This window comes from Heterocephalus glaber, unplaced genomic scaffold, assembly GCF_053883595.1.
Source record: "Heterocephalus glaber isolate CG9 unplaced genomic scaffold, H.glaber_assembly_v1.0 deba00000331, whole genome shotgun sequence".
Classification (NCBI taxonomy): domain Eukaryota; kingdom Metazoa; phylum Chordata; class Mammalia; order Rodentia; family Bathyergidae; genus Heterocephalus; species Heterocephalus glaber.
In genome coordinates, this window is record NW_028258142.1 from 22,947,333 (window position 1) to 22,965,367 (window position 18,035).

At 41.8% G+C, this 18,035-nt stretch overlaps 1 protein-coding gene across 16 annotated transcripts in view; it reads right to left on the minus strand.

The window, feature by feature from the left end:
* Znf532 (zinc finger protein 532) overlaps positions 1–18,035 on the minus strand; it is a 118,101-nt gene that overhangs the window by 59,624 nt on the left and 40,442 nt on the right. For 8 of the 16 annotated variants that reach the window (XM_087192032.1, XM_087192029.1, XM_087192026.1 and 5 more), the window contains 2 exons: positions 6,242–6,403; positions 2,066–4,419 (listed from right to left, as the gene is read on the minus strand). In XM_087192032.1, coding sequence (XP_087048158.1) covers positions 2,066–4,419; positions 6,242–6,329 — 2,442 coding nt within the window. In that variant the 5' untranslated portion in view covers positions 6,330–6,403. The remainder of the gene's footprint in view (positions 1–2,065; positions 4,420–6,241; positions 6,404–18,035) is intronic. The other 8 variants (XM_021239293.2, XM_004858414.4, XM_004858415.4 and 5 more) reach the window with 2 other exon arrangements.

The window sequence follows — 18,035 nt, forward strand, 5'->3', positions numbered from 1 at the left end:
GCGAGAGCCACCTGGTTTGTGTATGAAAACAAGAAAATGTGCAGTCTTCTGGACCATGACTGTAAGACAGGGGAAATGAAGCTAGGAGAAACTGCGGGGCATTTTTATGTCTCTAACCCTGTAGGACATGGCCACACTGTCAGGTGAAGCTCACTATCTCCTTGCAGGTGCTAGCATGAGAATTATGTTGAGCATGAGAATTACGTAGACATAATAGGGAAGGACAGCAAATAGGAGCAATGTGTTTTGCTTCATGTGTAGTTGGCCTTACAGTTAATGTGCATCCTGCCATGGCTCATTCCTTAGGATCCAAATGATATGGGGGACTTGCATATTTTATGTGTCTCAGCAAAATATAAAAGTAATAGCAGGAGGCCGGGGATTTAGCTCAGTGGTTCCACCACCTGCCTTGCAAGCACAAGGACCCGAGTTCGATCCCCGGTACCAAAAAAAAAAGTAATAGGGTTGGGGATTTAGCTCAGTGGCGCCACGCCTGCCTCACAAGCGTAAGGTCCTGAGTTCGATCCCCAGTACAAAAAAAAAAAAGTAACAGCAAAGCAACAGCACACACAACAGAAGATATTCATCTCCTTCCCATATGGAAAGAACATCCTTGTTTGATAGCAGTTTGGATGTGAGTCTAAAAGGTAAACAGAGAACAAAAACTGAAGGGATATGAGGAACACGGGAAATTTCTACCTATAGCCTTTCGTGTTCCTGGAGAAAGAAGACAAATACATCTGAGGGCAGTTCCAAACTGAGGAGGGCTACTAGTAAAGTAGTGTGCAAACCCTTATGGATCAGGACAGAGTCCATCATTCCACACTACCAACAACACAGAATCAGGAACGTAGGGCAAACTGGACTAAAAAAAATGGCTTTGGGGCTTTTCTCTTTTTCCTTTTATTGTATTATCTTTTGAGGAAGTGATGACAAGATATAGAGTTGTCCGCAAGCATTATCACTAGAATCTAACCCAAGAGCCACAGCAATCAGGGCTGCCCCAAACTACATAGCTGCTTTTGTATTTTTAGAGTGTACTGCTGCAGAGCGGCCAACATATTAAACATCAAACCTCCAAGCATGTTGTCTAAAGTCTTCATTGTTTCCATTGCCACTAACCTGAAAATCCAAAGTAAACTGAGGTACTCTTGATCTTTTATTCTCCAAACTGAAACTCTTACAAATAATTTAAATCAGTAGTAGCACTTGAAAAACTAATCGACAAGACAGTACCAGACTTCTGAACCACAGCATAAACTTGAGGAAAAGAAAAAAGGATCATTGCACACATTTGCTGATTTGAAAAATATATTATGTGGTCTCTGGAGCTTGAAATTATTTCATTTGGTATGTCCAATTATTCCAAGTATTAGGTATATCTGTTGAACACATTTATCTATTAGACAAAAATTCCTCATGGTGAAAAATAAATGACCGAGATAAAAGGCTGATGTACACTGTGGAATATACTTCACTATCACCAACTTGCACTTCACTGCAAACACACATAAAGGTAGGCTATTTAACTGGACATGAAAAGCTTAAATTCACTCTAGCCAAGAGTACTGAATAGACTTCTGAACCACTGTCTTAAGTAGACATGCCATAAATATGGGTACTTATTAGGTGTATTTATAAAAGTCATTTTGGTATTATAAATAACAACAGTAAACAACTTTTAAGCTTCCAACATTGTCACTAATAACTCAGAACTGTACGATGTAACCCAAACTGAGCACTTAATACAACTGAGTGACACTGTAATTAGCTAAATCTGAGGCTTCTAACACTAATTCCAACAACTGAACAATTATCTAAATCTAAAGTAGCATAACCCAACCAATATATATATATACTTTGTAGCTGGCTTAAAATAATCATCTTCATGTTTCAACACTGCTTCTACTATGAAAACAATCCCTTCTTCTGTGCTTACTTACACAACATACATGCACCTACTCCTCCACTTAATTCCTCTGCCATCTCTAAAAATCAAGGCATCTTACTGAGCACTCATGGCTACACTCATCACTGAAACATCAAAATTTAAATGATACTCTACTTGTCCACTTGTATCTGCAGCCTGCTGGAAATGTGTAGCCAGTGATGTCTCGTCCTGGAAGACTTCGTTACACTCCAAACATTTGAGACTGTGTCTACAGAGTTTGGAGGGGTCTTCGTCTAGGGGCATGGCTGGGGTGATGGGTGTGCTTGAAGGAGCTGATATGACTGTCCCAGTTATGCCAGACTGGATTTTTGTTACAGTGTGTGTGCCAGCTCCCACAGAGCTCTGCAGAGTGAGAGATGAAGTGGAAGTATTGCTAGACGGAGACACTATCATCTGATCTGCTGGGACTGGCTTTAAAATTAAGTGGGAGCACTGCATTACCACTCCTTTTTCCTTATGCCCGCGAGCATGGGAAAGGAGGCTGCATTTGTTGTAAAAAACAAGGTTCTTTGTACAATGGTTGCACGTTACTTCAATGCGCACACTACGCCTGTCATAGTGCTGGGTCAGGCTCTTTTCTAGCGCGAAGGAGTCCCCACACTCCAAGCACTTGTACCCACGCGTTGGTAATGAGATCCCCGCATTGGCGGGAGGACTGAGGTTTGGGATGTAAACTGGGACTGGATTGACACTGCTCAGCACCTTGTTGAAAGCTTCCACCACAGAACTCTGCAAGGACGACACCACTTGGACTCGAGACACCTTTTTGGGTGGTTGTGAGGCCGCTGCATTGATTATTGCCTGCTTTATTTGTTGCTGAGGTTTAGTTAGCACTTGGCGGAGTTCAGAGGTGGCCTGGGCACCCTGAGGCAGAAGGTTAAGGTTGGCAAGGTGCACAGTCTTTGGCACGAGTTTGGCATTGGCCAGGCTGGATGCCGGCACCACAACGGTTTGCTGCTGAATGGCGTTGGCGGCTTTAATGATGGCACTGCTGGCACTCTGAACAGAGGCAGCAGATATGACTGTGGCTTTCACCGTTGTGTTGTTAGCAAGCTTCAGATTGATGACTTGGGACCCTGCTGTCTTGACAGCAGACACAGGCAAGAAAGCAGTGGCCACAGGCTTGATGGTGACCTGTTTGGGGGTCAGCTCTGCAGGGGAAACTGCATTGGTAACCATGGCTGACTGGAGAGGCGCCCTGGGGGGAGAAGATAGGACGGCTGCTGATGCTGGAGATGACAGAAGGGATGTGACAGAGGCCATCACAGACGCTGTCTGCTCAGAAGGCTTCTTCCCAGAGTCAAGATCCACTTCTGGCAAAACCCTAGTCACTGTTCTCTTGATCTCCCCAGAAGACGTCTTAATGGTTTTGATGCGGACTTTGGGGATTGCTGGAGTGGATCCTGCAGGAGAGGATGGGGAGCCTTTACTGCTGTTCTCACTTGAGACGCTCCTAGGACTATCCGGTGGCTTCAAGGAAGCTTTCTTGGTGCCATCGATGAGACTCTGGGATTCGGGAGACTTGTCGGTGGCTCTTGGACTGTCATTTACTTCTTTTGGTAATGGAGAGGATTCCCTGGAACTGGCTGCAGGTTCTTTGCAGGAGTCTGAAGCTGCCTTTTTGGCACTCAGTGCTGCGATGGCAGCTATGCATGAGGAGAGTTTAGAAGATGACTTTGTCTTAGATGTGACGCCAGCAAGGTTGGTATCACTCTTCTCGGAGTTGAGTTTCCCATCAAGGACCCTGTTTTCAAGCATCTTTTCAGAGTTTTCCTTCAACTTATCTTCTGATTTTCTGACTTTAAATGGTTCATAAACACTCAGATTTATGGAATTTGTTTCTGTTTCTCTCTTTACTTTATTTTTATCCATATTGCCTGATGTAGAGATTCCAGTTTTGCTTGCATTTTCCCCAAGTGCCTTTAGTTTATCATAGTCCTGTTGGGAAACTGACCCTGTCAACACATTTGATCTGAAACTTGAACGCACATCCTCCTTATCAGGAGGGTCATCCACCTCTATTTTCTCATCATCATCAAACTCTTCAGCACTTGATATTGGGCTGAACTGGCTGAATGCTGAGTCCTTTAGAGTCACCTCTGAGGTAGACCCATCTCCTTTCAAGGACTTCACTCCATCTTTAGTGTAACCATCCAAAGAAGATGCTGTGAGAAACCCATTATGTAAGCCATTACCCGTGGGATTGTGGCCATCTTTTTCCCCACCCTCAGAGGAATCTATGTTCCGAACATTCTTAACAATCACGCTGACACCGACATCAGAAGATGATGGTGTATGAGAGTCATCATCCACATGAGCATTCTGCTTAATGTGGCTTTCGTGGTCATCATGTCCAGACTCAATAGCTGCTTTGGGATCGACCATATCTGGGATGTCAAATGCTGCCAGGAGGTCATCAAAGTCTGGGGTCTTCATATCCCCCATGGTCATGAATTTGATCAGATGTTCTGTCAAAGGAACAAAAAAGTATTCCATTAGCAATTAACATTTGTAATGATGAAGTAAATGTCACTGGAGAGTTTATACTAACACTGTAATGATTATCATTAAAGAGGAAGCTGGTAACTGTACTTAGTACAACGAGGAAATCTAATTCAAAATAATATCTGGAAAATATATACAAAATCCATGTAATTATAGCTTCAAAAATAATCCCTCCTGGCTAGGCATAGTGATTTGCGCATGCCAATAATCTCAGCACTCAAGAAGTTCAGGTAAAAGGATTGTGAGTTCCAGGCTGGCCTAGGCTACAACATGAGACCCCCATCTCAAAAAAAGAAATCCTTTCTGAATGCAGTACAGTATCACCAGTGTGGCTCCTACCTAAGAATGAAGTTGATCCACACTGTTATAGCAGAAAAGCAGGTTTTGGTGGATCAACTAGAAAATCTGTGATTTATCAATAGATTCATCATACTGTTCTCACAAAAAGCTACTTTTTCAAACATATTCTAATCTTGACAGTATTTAATTCCACTGGCAAAATTATCATTAGTTTTTGGGTTTGTTTTTTTTTTGATACCAGGGATCGAACTCTCGGGACCTTGCGCTTGCAAGGCAGGCGCTGGAACAAAATTATCATTAGTATAGTCAGTGCCAAATTTAGAATGCTATATTAAAAAGAAATAGATTATAATACAAAAACCAATTAATTTTAGATTTCAATATTCATCCACAGAAAAAAATGAGCATCCGAACTCACCAAAAGAGATCTACTAGTAAATTTGCCTGGGATTTTTTTTTTTAACCCCTAAGTAGGTGATTCACCTCCCAGAGATTAGATCTAAAATGTCCCCCAAAGATTCATGTGTTCAGAGATGCAGCTTCTGGAAGGTGATCAGATCAAGAGGCCTCTAACTTCATCAGCGCACTGAGATCCATTAACAGATTCACAATCTGATGGCATTATTGGGGGATGACAGAAACTCGGCAGACAGGACCTAGTTGAAGGAAGCTGTTCATAGAGGTATGATCTCGAAGACTATCTTGTCTTCTTTGGTCTCTGTAGCTGTCTGTCTCTGTCTCTCTGTCTCTCCCTCTCCCCCAAGATGAGCAGCTTACCATGCCCTTTTGCCCTGATGTTCCTGCCTCAACACAGGCAAGGAATGGAGCAATGCAGCTGGATACCCATGGACTAAAACCTCGGAAATCATGAGCCCAAACAAATCTTTCCTCCTTTAAATTGTTATTCTCAAGTATTCTGTCACAGCAATGGAAAGCTAGCTAACAAACCATCCATTTTTATTTCATTCTAATTTTCCTTTCATGTTGAAATACTCTTAGATGGGAAGATAAGAGTTTTAGGAAAATGGAGAGGCAAAGCCATTACTTAAAATGAAAGACATGTAGGGCTGGGGATTTCGTTCAGTGGAACTGCGCCTGCCTCACAAGCACATTTGATCCCCGGTACCGAGGGAAAGAAAAGACATCTAAATAGGCTGGGTGTGATGGCACACGCCTGTAATCCCAGCACATGGGAGGCCGAGGCAGAGAGATCGACAGACTGGGCTATATAGTGAGTTCAAGGCCAGCCTGGACCACATAGCAAAACGGAAGGAAGGAAGGAAGGAAGGAAGGAAGGAAGGAAGGAAGAAGGGAGGGAGGGAAGGAGGGGGGGGAAGGGGGGAGAGGGAGGAGAGGGAGGAGAGGGAGGAGGAAGAAGGTAGGAGCAAGAGGGGGAGGGAGGGAAGTGGGGAGAAAGGCAGAAAGATGACAGACAAACAAATATATGCAATGCTTGGGGTCTTTTAAAGGGACCTTCCACCTCACCTGGAAAGGACAAGTGATAGTGGAACTCAAGTAAAACTTCCACCACAGAGAAGATCACTGTCCTATCTGAACCCCAAAAGTGCTCCATCTTCAGACTCCATAACCTTCCAGACGTCCTCCAAATGTGTGCATTTGTCTCGTCTCACCTAGTAAGCCTATACACTGAGCGAGTACAAGCAATGTGTCATTCGTCTTTATACTATAAATGCCAAATAAGTAACAACATCAGGTGGCACAAGAGAGGCCAGCGGCTAGATTTACAACAGCAGAACAGGCCTGGGCCTGGCTCAGTCCCTCACTAGTGCTGAGACCCTCAGGAAGTAATGGGATCTCACTGGACTGGGTCTTCCCTTCTGCCCTGAAAGCAAGCAGCCATGAAAAGAGCAAAAGATGGATGGAAGGAAAGGCAACCGGGAAGAAGAAACAAGGCTTAAACATAGGAGAGAAAAAGAAGGAGGAAGGAAAGATAAGAGAAAAGTAGAGAGAAGGGATAGAAGAGAAAGAGGAACCATGCAAGTAACTATCAAAGTCAGAAAGGAAGAAAGTTAAAGCTGATTTGGGCAACTTTCAATGGAAAAATGAGCCTAAATGATTTACAGATAAATACTCCTGGATTCTAGGCTCTTCAGTATCTACTATGTTATTCCTCCATTAAATCTATTTTAGTGGTCCCTGTGAAGCTGTCTTTCACATTTCAGGTAAGTATTTAATGATTTTCTTTCTTGTACAATCTGTAAAAGATCATGCATTCCTGATGAAAATAACAATACTGGGGTCAAGGTAGACTTTCTACAGAGACAAGAATATACAACCCTGTGAAAGTGATATATACCACAAATGCATACCTGCTAAGACCCACAGCATATTAACTCTGGGGAGATGTTCAAACCCTTTAAAGACTAGTTGGGAAAAGCTGTTGCAGATGAAATAAACACCTGAACTATAAATCACCTTCCATTTGCACATGTGTCCATTATACAGAGTTTAAGAAGCCTTGTGTCCTTTTTTCCCAGTGGTTTGTTCAACTCAGGAAAAAACTATGGTCACTATTTCCTGCCTACAGGACCAGACACAGAATAGCATATCCCCAGCATCAAAATATCACCAATATGACAGGCACATTGGAAACAAAACATTCCTAAAGAGATACTGACATGAAAATAGCTATGAAGTCACACCCAGGAGGAAAGTCTGTGATTATGATTTTCTTTTTAAAATGAAACTGAACATTTAAACTGAAAAATGTGGAGGATGAAAAATTCAGCTGTCAGATACTATATTCATGTAAGAATTCACCCACTTAAGAATAATCCCTGAATGTCACTACTTTTATTTTTAAGTATCACATTTCTGTTATAAATTGAATACCCACAATAAAGCTATATTAATAAACCATCCCTGTGGTCTATCTTTACCAACCACGTGATTCAAAGTTGTAGATCACAGTTTTTAAAAAAACCTAAGACACAGGATCAGGAACCACTCCTTGCCTCCACCACCATTGGTTGAAAGGGCCTAAAAGATGGATCTTGAGTGCCACCACTTATCCAAAGTCACTAGGACCTAGGCTCCAGATATACCCAGTGGTTAAGCGAGGCCCTATCTAAATCCCTCTAGCCTTTCTTTATAGCTATGCAGAATTCATGTCATGATTTGGTAAGCAAGAGACATCATAGAGTTTCATACTGTTCTTCCCAGAAGACAGTCAGATGGTAAAAGATAATTCAAATACCAGGAGGTTGGCTCAAGACACGTGACCAGAAGAAATGACAAAAGGTCACCATGTGAAATGAAACAAGTGACTGGCAGTTCACATCAGTAAATGAGTATTTGTAAGATTAAAACATGACTCTTTTCACCTTCTCCTGTTATATCTACCAGGACCTGCCTGATTCAGACACATGCTCACCACAGCAGCATGACATCATTTAGTCAGGACTAGCTTAATGCCCCTATACTACGTAAATTCTAGTCTATCTGTCCAGCTCTAGCAGAGATAAGGTCTAGAAAGGCTAGAGAGGATCCTCCCAGCCTGCAAACTGCCCCTGGGGGTGAGAAGGCACTCCCAAAACCAGAGTAGCTCTTTCTCCAGGGGGACAGAGCCGCACCCTGCTCCTTCCTCCTCTCTCCACCTAAGATTTAACCTCTTGGCGGGGAAGGCAGGACACTCTGAAGCTATGCAAGTAAATTACCAATGGTTTAAAAACTATAAGTCATAGAGGCCAGCCTGGGCTATCTAGTGAGTTCAGGGCCAGTCTGGACTACATAGTGAGATACTGTTTCAAAAAAGGAAAAAGAACAAAAACAAAAACAAATACTATGAGCCAGCAGTCCTAGTTCACCTGAAGGAAGCCTGACTGTATGCTGAAAGGTATAAGGGACACTTTTAAAAGGCCAGTGCAGCAGCCAATGGAGGGCACATGGTCCCTCTGAAATCTGAGATCCCTATGGCAGGTAGACTTGCCTCTTGAGGTTGCATAATTAATGTAATAAATACCACTCTGTAACTTCATACTCTTTTTGGGTTTCTAGAAATGTTTTTCCTACCCACAATCACATTGTCCTATTACCTTTTCCTTTCCCACACTCTGGAAGCCAAGAGAAAATGTTCCCCTTGGAGAAAAAAGTTCTTAACCCCCACCCCCACTTCTCAGTTATACTGAATGCAAAGAGAATGTTTACGTCTGAAAGTCTCTTTCATTTTCCACCTCAATTCCTAGGTACCATTGTCTTAAAAATAAATATTTTGTTTAAAAACATTACAAAAGTAAATCTCAGTCCTCTCTTAAAAAACAACATAGGAAAAATCTCACTTTAGCTTCCCTTTCCCTCAACAGCTTGATTTTCAAACAGAATTAGCTTTACTTATTATAACGATGTCATTCATTTCATTTATATCCTATAAAATGTATCTTCCTGGGCCAGGGATTTAGCTCAATGGTTCCGCCTCCTGCCTTGCAAGCGCAAGGACCCAAGTTCGATCCCCGGTACCAAATATATACATATATCTTCCTTTAAAGGTACCAATGGTCTTTGATTTTAAGCTACACCTTATATAAATCACAACACTTCACTAATTGCATCTATGCTTAATGTAGAATGCCCTTTCACCCAAAGACACTGAAAATATCTACAGGAAAAAAATGCTGGCCGGGGATTTAGCTCAATGTTTCTGGCACCTGCCTCACAAGCACAAGGTCCTGAGTTTGATCCCTGGTACCAAAAAAAAATAAAAATAAAAATAAAATAAAGATAATAAATTTATTATTTTTTTTTAAATGCTGGACCTGTTTACAAAAGAAGGAAGTCGAAAAGACTGAAATTTGTCATGTGATCACTTTATTCCCTTCTATGACAGAGACAAAACATTTCCTTCCCTACCAAAGCCTCTTAAAATTATAGAAAGACACTGCATCTTTGTTAGCAGAAGCCAAAAGTTATCAAGTGTTTAAAAAAAGACCTATTCACTCTGTAATCATACTTCTTATAGTTTGCAATAAAAAACTTTCTTCTTTGTAATAAATGATGTTGGATTCCCAATTTCAAACTAGAAAGTCAGTGTTAAAAGGCTCCAGATAATCCAACCAGTGAGTCCTAATTTCAATAATCCCCCAAGGAAAAGATATGCCTAAAGCCAGCCCATTCTGCCTTAATGAACAGGCAAAGGTTAATCTAATCACATCAGATTCCCATTTGCACAAAGAAACTAATATTCCTCTTAATAAAAATCAATGAACTCTAGGCCGGAGATCTAGCTCAGTGGTGCTGCCACCTAGCTCGAAAGCAGAAGGTCCTGAGTTCCATCCCCAGTACCAAAAAAAAAAAAAAATCCATGAACTCTAAATCCTAACGGTCTTCCTGACCATCTTGACCATATTCTACCTCTTTCCACAAAGCCCCAGTAGTCATACAAAGTCTGATTTTTTTTTAGAGTGGGGGGTGAACCAGGAATCAAATTTAGGGCCTCGCATTTGCCAGGCAAAGTCTGATATTCTGAATGCAGCACCTTAGACCACTCAGCCATCCTGACAAAGCCTGATATTCTGTTTAGGGACTTTCTGTCTTTTTTTTAAAAGACACTATCTGGTCATTTTGGGTTTTTTTATCCCACTGAATTTTTAAAGAAGTAACAAATTTATAGTGCTAACACTTTTTATCCTTCTTTCCTTCAAACATAAAAGGTCTTATAACATATGTTTATACTATGCAGTGTTTGAAATTTAGCTTCCCCAATCTATGCATTTTCAAAAGGAACACACAGGGATTGTCTTCCCTCGGCTGCCTATATTCACATTCTTCTTCCTCCCACTGCACCATTACGCAAACCTTACCTCTGCCTCTACCACTAATCTCTTTTTCACCTTGAGGATTCTGAGGGCTTTCTAAACCAAGGAAAGAAAAAGAAATCTCATCTCTCTTTCTCCAGCTGACCTTTTGCTTCTATCCCACTTCAATCTGAACTGCTCATCAGGGAAAAAGTATTTTCTCACTGTGATACCATTCCTAACACCACCGCAGTTCAGTTATGCAGCCTGCCTCATGGTTTCACTCTTCCAAACCAGCAGTGGCCAAGTGAAAACAGATGTGGCCAGCCACATCTCCGGAGCAGCTGTTAGGACTCTTGGTTTACTGCTTCTCCATCGGAAAAGAGGAGAGGAGAAACAGGCTCCAAAACTAGTAGATTCAAAGAGAAAAACTAGTAGCGCCAGGAATTTAGTTCAGTGGTTCTGCCACCTGCCTCACAGGCGCAAGGTCAATCCCCAGTACCAAAAAAAAAAAAACCAACTAGTAGATTCCCAGATTTCACAACATACACATAAAAACACATACACATACATACATACATGAATATCTAAGTGTAGAGTTTTTAGTAAAAGGATTTATGGAATCTCTTCAAAACTGCATGCCATCTGAAGGCCACATGCCTTCACGGACTGTTCTTTTTATCTTTACCCTACATAGACAGACTCTGCATAATCTCGAGAGTAGCCTTTAATAAAGTAAAGGTTATTTCGCAGCCACACGGAAGAAAGCTGACACACAGGGACGCGCGCACACCCCTAGGCCCTCTCACCTTGCAGCACAGGAGGAAGACTGACAGCACAGCCCCACACAAGCAGAAGAACTTCACCATCTAAGCAGCGTATGCTGGGTAACACAGTGTGCAACCACAGAGTGTGTGCAAGTGAAAAAACAAAATACATGCCCTCTAAGAAGAAATTAGCAATTACAGTTGCCACTGCCTAGAATAGATATTTACCAGTTTTGTTATCCCCATGTTATCAATTATGAAGACAAATTGATATTTGGCCAGGGAAGTGTTTTCTTCTTTTACAATATTCCCCCTTTGAAATGTAACAGATGTGAATATTCAAACTGCTTCTGGAGATAGAAATGTGGACATACTTACTACCACCATTAATGGAGGCACAAACTTGGGAAATACAGAAATAAACCCACTCCTGGCCCTTCCCTGCAAGGCTCTGCAAACTGGCCTGTACTGACCTGCAGGAGCAGTTAAGGAAAGTGCCCTGCAGAGGCGAAGTTCCCTACAAACCTCAGCCCTCCTCACTAACACACTTGCCTCTCCCAACCCTCAGCTCCATGCACTCCCAGATCCAGGGGAAAGTTCAACAAGAGCCAGCTCTTTTGCTTTTTCCAGCTGCCCAGGGAAGCCCCAGAGAAAGGCAGGTAAGGAGAGGCCAGACTGCAAAGCCCTGCATTCACCCTCCAGTGGGGCCTCAAGGACATACAGCACTGCAATCCCTTTTCGATCTTCCTTATTGACTGCCATGCTGTCAGGGGAGAGAGGCTGTTTTTAACTTTTCCCTCTGCTGAAAGCTATCCTTTTCTCTCTCTGCAGTTAAAAATAATAATCACCAGGCAAGAACTCTCCAGGTGCTTCCTTCCTTCAAATCTCGTCTATCCCTCCCCTATTGGCCCATCCTCCATCCCGAGCCAGTGGAATGTTTTTAAACTTTTGATGACTGCATTATAATTAATGCAAGACATTAACCTTAAAGAAAGTTGTTGATGGCACATGGAAATTCTCGGTACATTTTTTGCAGCTTTTCTACAAGTACAAATTATTTCAAAATAAAGAGTCAAAAAGGAAAATCCAGACAATGGGATATACTAGAGAGAAGGCAGGTTTGGAGGTGAAGCTCTTCTGGAGTTCTTCACTTCCTCCTCACTTCCATCAGCCAGTGGCCTGAGGCCACCTTTATCCTTTCTCTACCATCTCATTCCTCAGAGGTACAAATCAAGATGTAAGTAAAGGTTAGGCATCCCTAATCTGGAAAGGCAAAATGTGAAATGTTTCCCAATTCAAAACTTTTCCAGCATCCTGTAGGTGCCCAGAAGTTTTGGATTTCAGCCAGGCATGGTGATGCATGCCTGTGATCCCAGTACTCCAGCAGGCTGAGGCAGGAATATCAAGTTCAAGCCCAGGCTGGGCAACTAACTTAGTGACTTAGCAAGAGCCTAGCTCAAGGAGGGGGGTGGGGGGGTGGATAGAGATGTAACTCAGTGCAAAGGTCCTGGACTCTCAATAACCAGTACCAGAAAAGAAAAAAAAATTCGGATTTTGGAGCATTTTGGATTTTTTTTAGATTGAGGATGTTCAACCAGTGAAATCCATGAAAATATTCCAGAAACTGAAAAACTGTGGAATCTGAAACTCTTCTGATCCCAGAAATTTCAACCTATTGTTTAGAGCTACTAAACGAAATAAAGCAAGTGTCTCACAGCTAGAAACCCTCCAAAAAGGCTGGAGTGTGGCTCAGTAATAGAACCCTTACCTAGCATGTGTGAGGCCACAGATTCCATCCTCAGCACTGTCAAAAACAAAATAAAACAAAAACTCCAAAAGCCGTCCATTCCTACTCTCTGTTTGCTTGTCCCAGCTCTCACTGCCTGGGTCCTTACTGCAGAATTCATTTTCCACTCATCTTTCCTCTCCTGGATCTCACAGCACTGCCAGGAACCTGTGGGGCTTATCCTTACTTACTAGGAACCTCCTCTTCTCTCTTCTCTCCAAGAGTCCCTTCAGACATGATCATCTACCACCTCAAACCTTAGCAACTCCCACCAGTCACAGCAATCACAAACATTCCAAGCTCACAGGTGTCTACATTGGGCCCTTGTTCTCCTGCCAACTGCCAGCAGAACAGACAATCCACCTGGCTCTTCCCAACAGCACGTCAAACTTAAACTTCCTTGTGTTCCCTACAACCTGTTCCTCCTCCCAGCCCTGTCTGTATGCCAATGACATTTACCTTCTCTAAGAAAACATTAGAAGTCCTCAGATAGCCTTTCATAAACTATGAAACATGACACTTGTTTTGTAGGATGTTACAAGGCTTTCTACAAAGACAAGACTGAGATACATATAGCAAGTGCTACATTTTTCTCAGTTAAACAGATTTCTTTCATAGTTTCTCTTATATTAATGCAGATTATAAATCTAAAAAAAAGCAATAATAAGTCCTCCAATTTTGATCTAACCACAGGTTATCTTTCCTGACCCATGAACACAAATGCCAAAATGGTTTCCCAAAGGCTACAAATTTTCATTGCTGCTAGATATGTATTAGCTATTTTTAGTGCATCTGGTCCCTCAACTTTATAAATATTTATTAGCTAATGTCAAAGGCAACAAAATGATCCTACATACTATTTCAATTTTTATATTAGAAAGTTTTTATTTTTCCCTGTTTTGCTTAGTAGTTTTAAGAGAAATACTTTCTTGGTGAATGATAAATGAATAACTAGATGAATGGAAGAACATAACAAGTTTCTTATTTACTTCTTTCTACAGCTCTATGAAAACAACTTTACTAACTTACATTCTTGTTGCTTATCAATAAGTAAGCAAGAGCACGCAGAGCACATCCCACAGTTCCCAAAACTAAGTTAGTGTCTGAGGACAAACTCTGGTGCACGGATTAGACCTATAATGTTCTGGCTACACAACACCCCTTCCAGCATAGCTCCATTCCAGCACCAGCAATCCCTTTTTTTCCCAGGCTTCTTTGTATCCAAAACTCTTCCACCTAAAAAATGCGGGTAATAGCATACATGCGGATATGGAGAGGGACTGCTGATATTTAGTGGGAACCTTGTCATAATCAGACACAACACAAAACAGTAAGTATAAAATTCAAACAACAAGGAACCACTGGTTTATTCCTGGAAATGTTCCTACCCTTTTCATCTCACAATCACAGGCAGCCCCACGGGCCCCTTAGTCAAGCCCACATTCTAGAGAAGGTTTGTGATGATCCTGTCATTAAGGGAGAAAACCGAGGAGCTAAGGATGGGTCATCCTCAGTGGAGAGGATGGGACTGGGGTGAAGAGGGTCAGGGGGAAGCCCCTGTCAGACACAGGGCCCAGGCTGGGCTATGAGCCTGCCCAGCTGGGCAGGGATCAGAAGGAGATGCTGAGGATAAAGGACTGACCTGCCAGGTTAAAGGCAGGAAGGTGGACACAAGAAATGTTCAAACAGGAGATATAGCAGCAGCACCTCACCTGGGCCCCTAAACCACAGTAAAATCACAAAAGTCACGAACATCACACTTCACAGTACACAGGAGGTTCCACAAGCAGCAGCAGCAGCTCTGGCAGTCAGGTGTGAGGAGCCCAGCTTCTCCAGGCACAGCAGAAGGTAGGCTCTCTCCTCGGCTGGGGACAGGTCAGGAAGGGAGTCCCGAGAGCCATCATCCTGCACAGCTTAAGGACTGCCAAGGGAGTGTTCCCCAGGAGCCCCAAGGATTTACAGAAATATAAAATTCTGACTTGTGGGTTATAATTCATTTAAAGATTAATCTGGGCAGGCTTGTTGTTGCTCACCTATAATACCAGCTCCTTGGGAAGCAGAGGCAAGAGAATCTCAAATTCAAAGCCAGCTGTCTCAAAATAATTAATGTGGCATGGGACGTAGAAAGAGAAAAGAAAAAAAAAAAATAACCTTACATCTGTTTCTTTTTTTTTTTTTCCTTTGGTACCGGGAATCGAACTCGGGTCCTTGCGCTTGCGCAGCAGGCGGCGAAACCACTGAGCTAAATCCCCGGCCCTTACATCTGTTTTGAGAAAAGAAGTAAAGATTATATTCTTTTCAGTTTACAGTTTATTCATATTCAGCAAGAAAGTGGTTCTCAAGTGAGGTTTCTTATAAAGGACAACATGTAAATTTTATATTGTCTCAGTTGCCCACAATTTAACTGCCTCCTTATACAACCTCACAATCCCTGGCATCTCTATGATCTAAGCTGAATCATGAACTGGGAATAACAAACACAAACCTCTAGTTCCCAACATGATTTTATTTCATCTATTTATTTTGCCTTGATAAAACCAAATACTTCAAATTTAACTTTCGGCCAGCCATGGTGGCGTACACCAGCATGCTGGTGTAATGGCCAGCACTCTGAAGGCTGAAGCAGGAGGATCACCTTGAGTTTGAGACCAGCCTAGGCTACATTTTGAGTTCAAGGCCAGCCTGGACCGAATAGCAAGACCCTACCTCAAAACACACACAAAAATTTTTTAATTAAAAATTTTAAAAACAAACAAATAAATACCTTTTGTACTATATCCCCAGGTTCATCCATCTGTAATCTCAGCATTACAGAGGATGAGGCAAGAGGATCACCCCAAGTTTGAGGCCAGCCTGAGCTACATAGTGAGTTCAATGACACCCTGAACTACATAGCAACTATGTCTCAACAAAACCAAACCAAAAAAAAAAGTTAAATAGAACTTTCAAGTTTACATTCTCCATGCTTTCTGCACACAGAATGACTGAGATGATCTCCCCTAACTACAGCCAGCCCCAGTCTACAGCCAGAGACAATAAATTATTTATTTGGTTTACTTTGTTAACCAATGAATGGTAGGCAACATGACAACTGTACACCAAAATTGTAATATAGAAAATGACTAAAATGACTACAGTACCTTTAAAAAGAAAACAAAAGTGTGCTCACTTCGGCAGCACATATACTAAAAAGAAAACAAAAGAAAGACAGTTCCCTCACTAAAGATTTGGTCATGCAGGTCACATGGAAAGAAACGGAACGTTTCCCTCTCTCGCCATCTCTCAGATATGTCCTAACCAGGCCAGCCTCTCCTTCCACAACAGCAATATAAATGGATTTTACAATTCCGAAAGTTAACAGCCATAAGTAGGATACGTAAGTTATACACAGGATAATTTCTCAATTAAACATGAAAAATCTACCCACATCACAAAGCCAACCTAATTATATTAATGACCTGCATTTAGGAACAGAAAGCTGGGTATATGTTTAATTTTTTTTATTTAAACAGACCTAACATAAAATTTATTATCTTAATGTACATTTTATTTATTTAATGGGGGGGGGTACTGGGGATCAAACTCAGGACTTTGTGCTTGCCAGGCACTGTGCTACAACCCCAGCCCTGTACATTGTACTTTTATATGAAAAGTATATAATAAAAGCAAAAATGCTACCTGTTATTACTAGCCAATGGCATGCAGAAGAATTAAAGAAAACAATTATTTGAACAATCACATCAACATAGGCTCAAAATTTCTTAAAACTTTCTTAACATACTGAGTGCAGGGGTGTACATCTGTAATCCCAGCACTCAGGAGGCTGAGCCGCAGGAGGTTCATTTGTTTGAAGGGAGCCAGGCTACACAGCAAGTTCAAAGCTGGCCTGGACTACACAGTAAGACAAAAAACAAACTCTTAACAATTTTGTAAATGCACACATTCTCCAAAGTTTAGACCTCCAATTTATTTAAAAAATATATTCACAGCCAGGCATGGTGGTGCACACCTACTCCCAACACTCTGGGAGGCTAAGGCAGAGGGTCCCAAATTCAAGCCCAGCCTGGGCAACTTAATGAAACCCTGTCTCAAAACTTTTTTCAAAAAATTGTTTTAGGGCCGGGGATTTAGCTCAGTGGTTTCACCGTCTGCTGCACAAGTGCAAGGACCCGAGTTCGATCCCCAGTACCAAAACAAAAACAAAAACAAAAAATTGGTTTTAAAGGGCAAGGGTTTAATGTGTGAACTGAATATGTGAAGGCTTTGGGTTCAATCTCTAGTACCCACCCACGGCCCCGTCACTAAACACTCACAAATCAATCATATAATAGTTACTTCTCTTCAGAGAGGTTCAACTGCAAGTTTTGTTTTATCTTGTGATACCCAGTTACAGTGCCTGAAGTATATTTATAATTAGATGTCCCACAATCATTTCAAATATCTTAAATGGAATTCATCAAAACTGGGCTTTTTCTACACTATTATTTTATCAAACTAAAAATTTCACCTGCCGTGATTCTCTTACCAGGCCTTGTACATTCTCCTAGGAAACATAGTTTACACACACACCCTTTATAATTTCCATCCAGCCTCTAGCATAGATTGTCTTGCCTTACACCTAAATACCCCATTCTCCATTTCTCCACCCTCTAATTGTAACTGCCATATTCATCTTCTAAACCCCATCTTAATTCCATCACTCCCTCAATTAAGCACCTAAAATCTCCTTCCAAATTAAGTGCAAACATCGTGGCCTCCTACTCAGAGGCCCTACACGATCTGACCCTACACAATCTGCTCAGCCGAAGGCCTATGTGGGCTTCTGCCAGATCCACCCTTCCTTCTGGCTTGCACCTTTCCTTGACCTTGAATGCCTACTCTCTCTCTCTCCATTAGCTTAGTACGCAAAACCCCTTCTCCAGCTTCCAAAGTGACATCTTCAATTTCCTCACCTTCAAAATGGGAGGTACTAACAA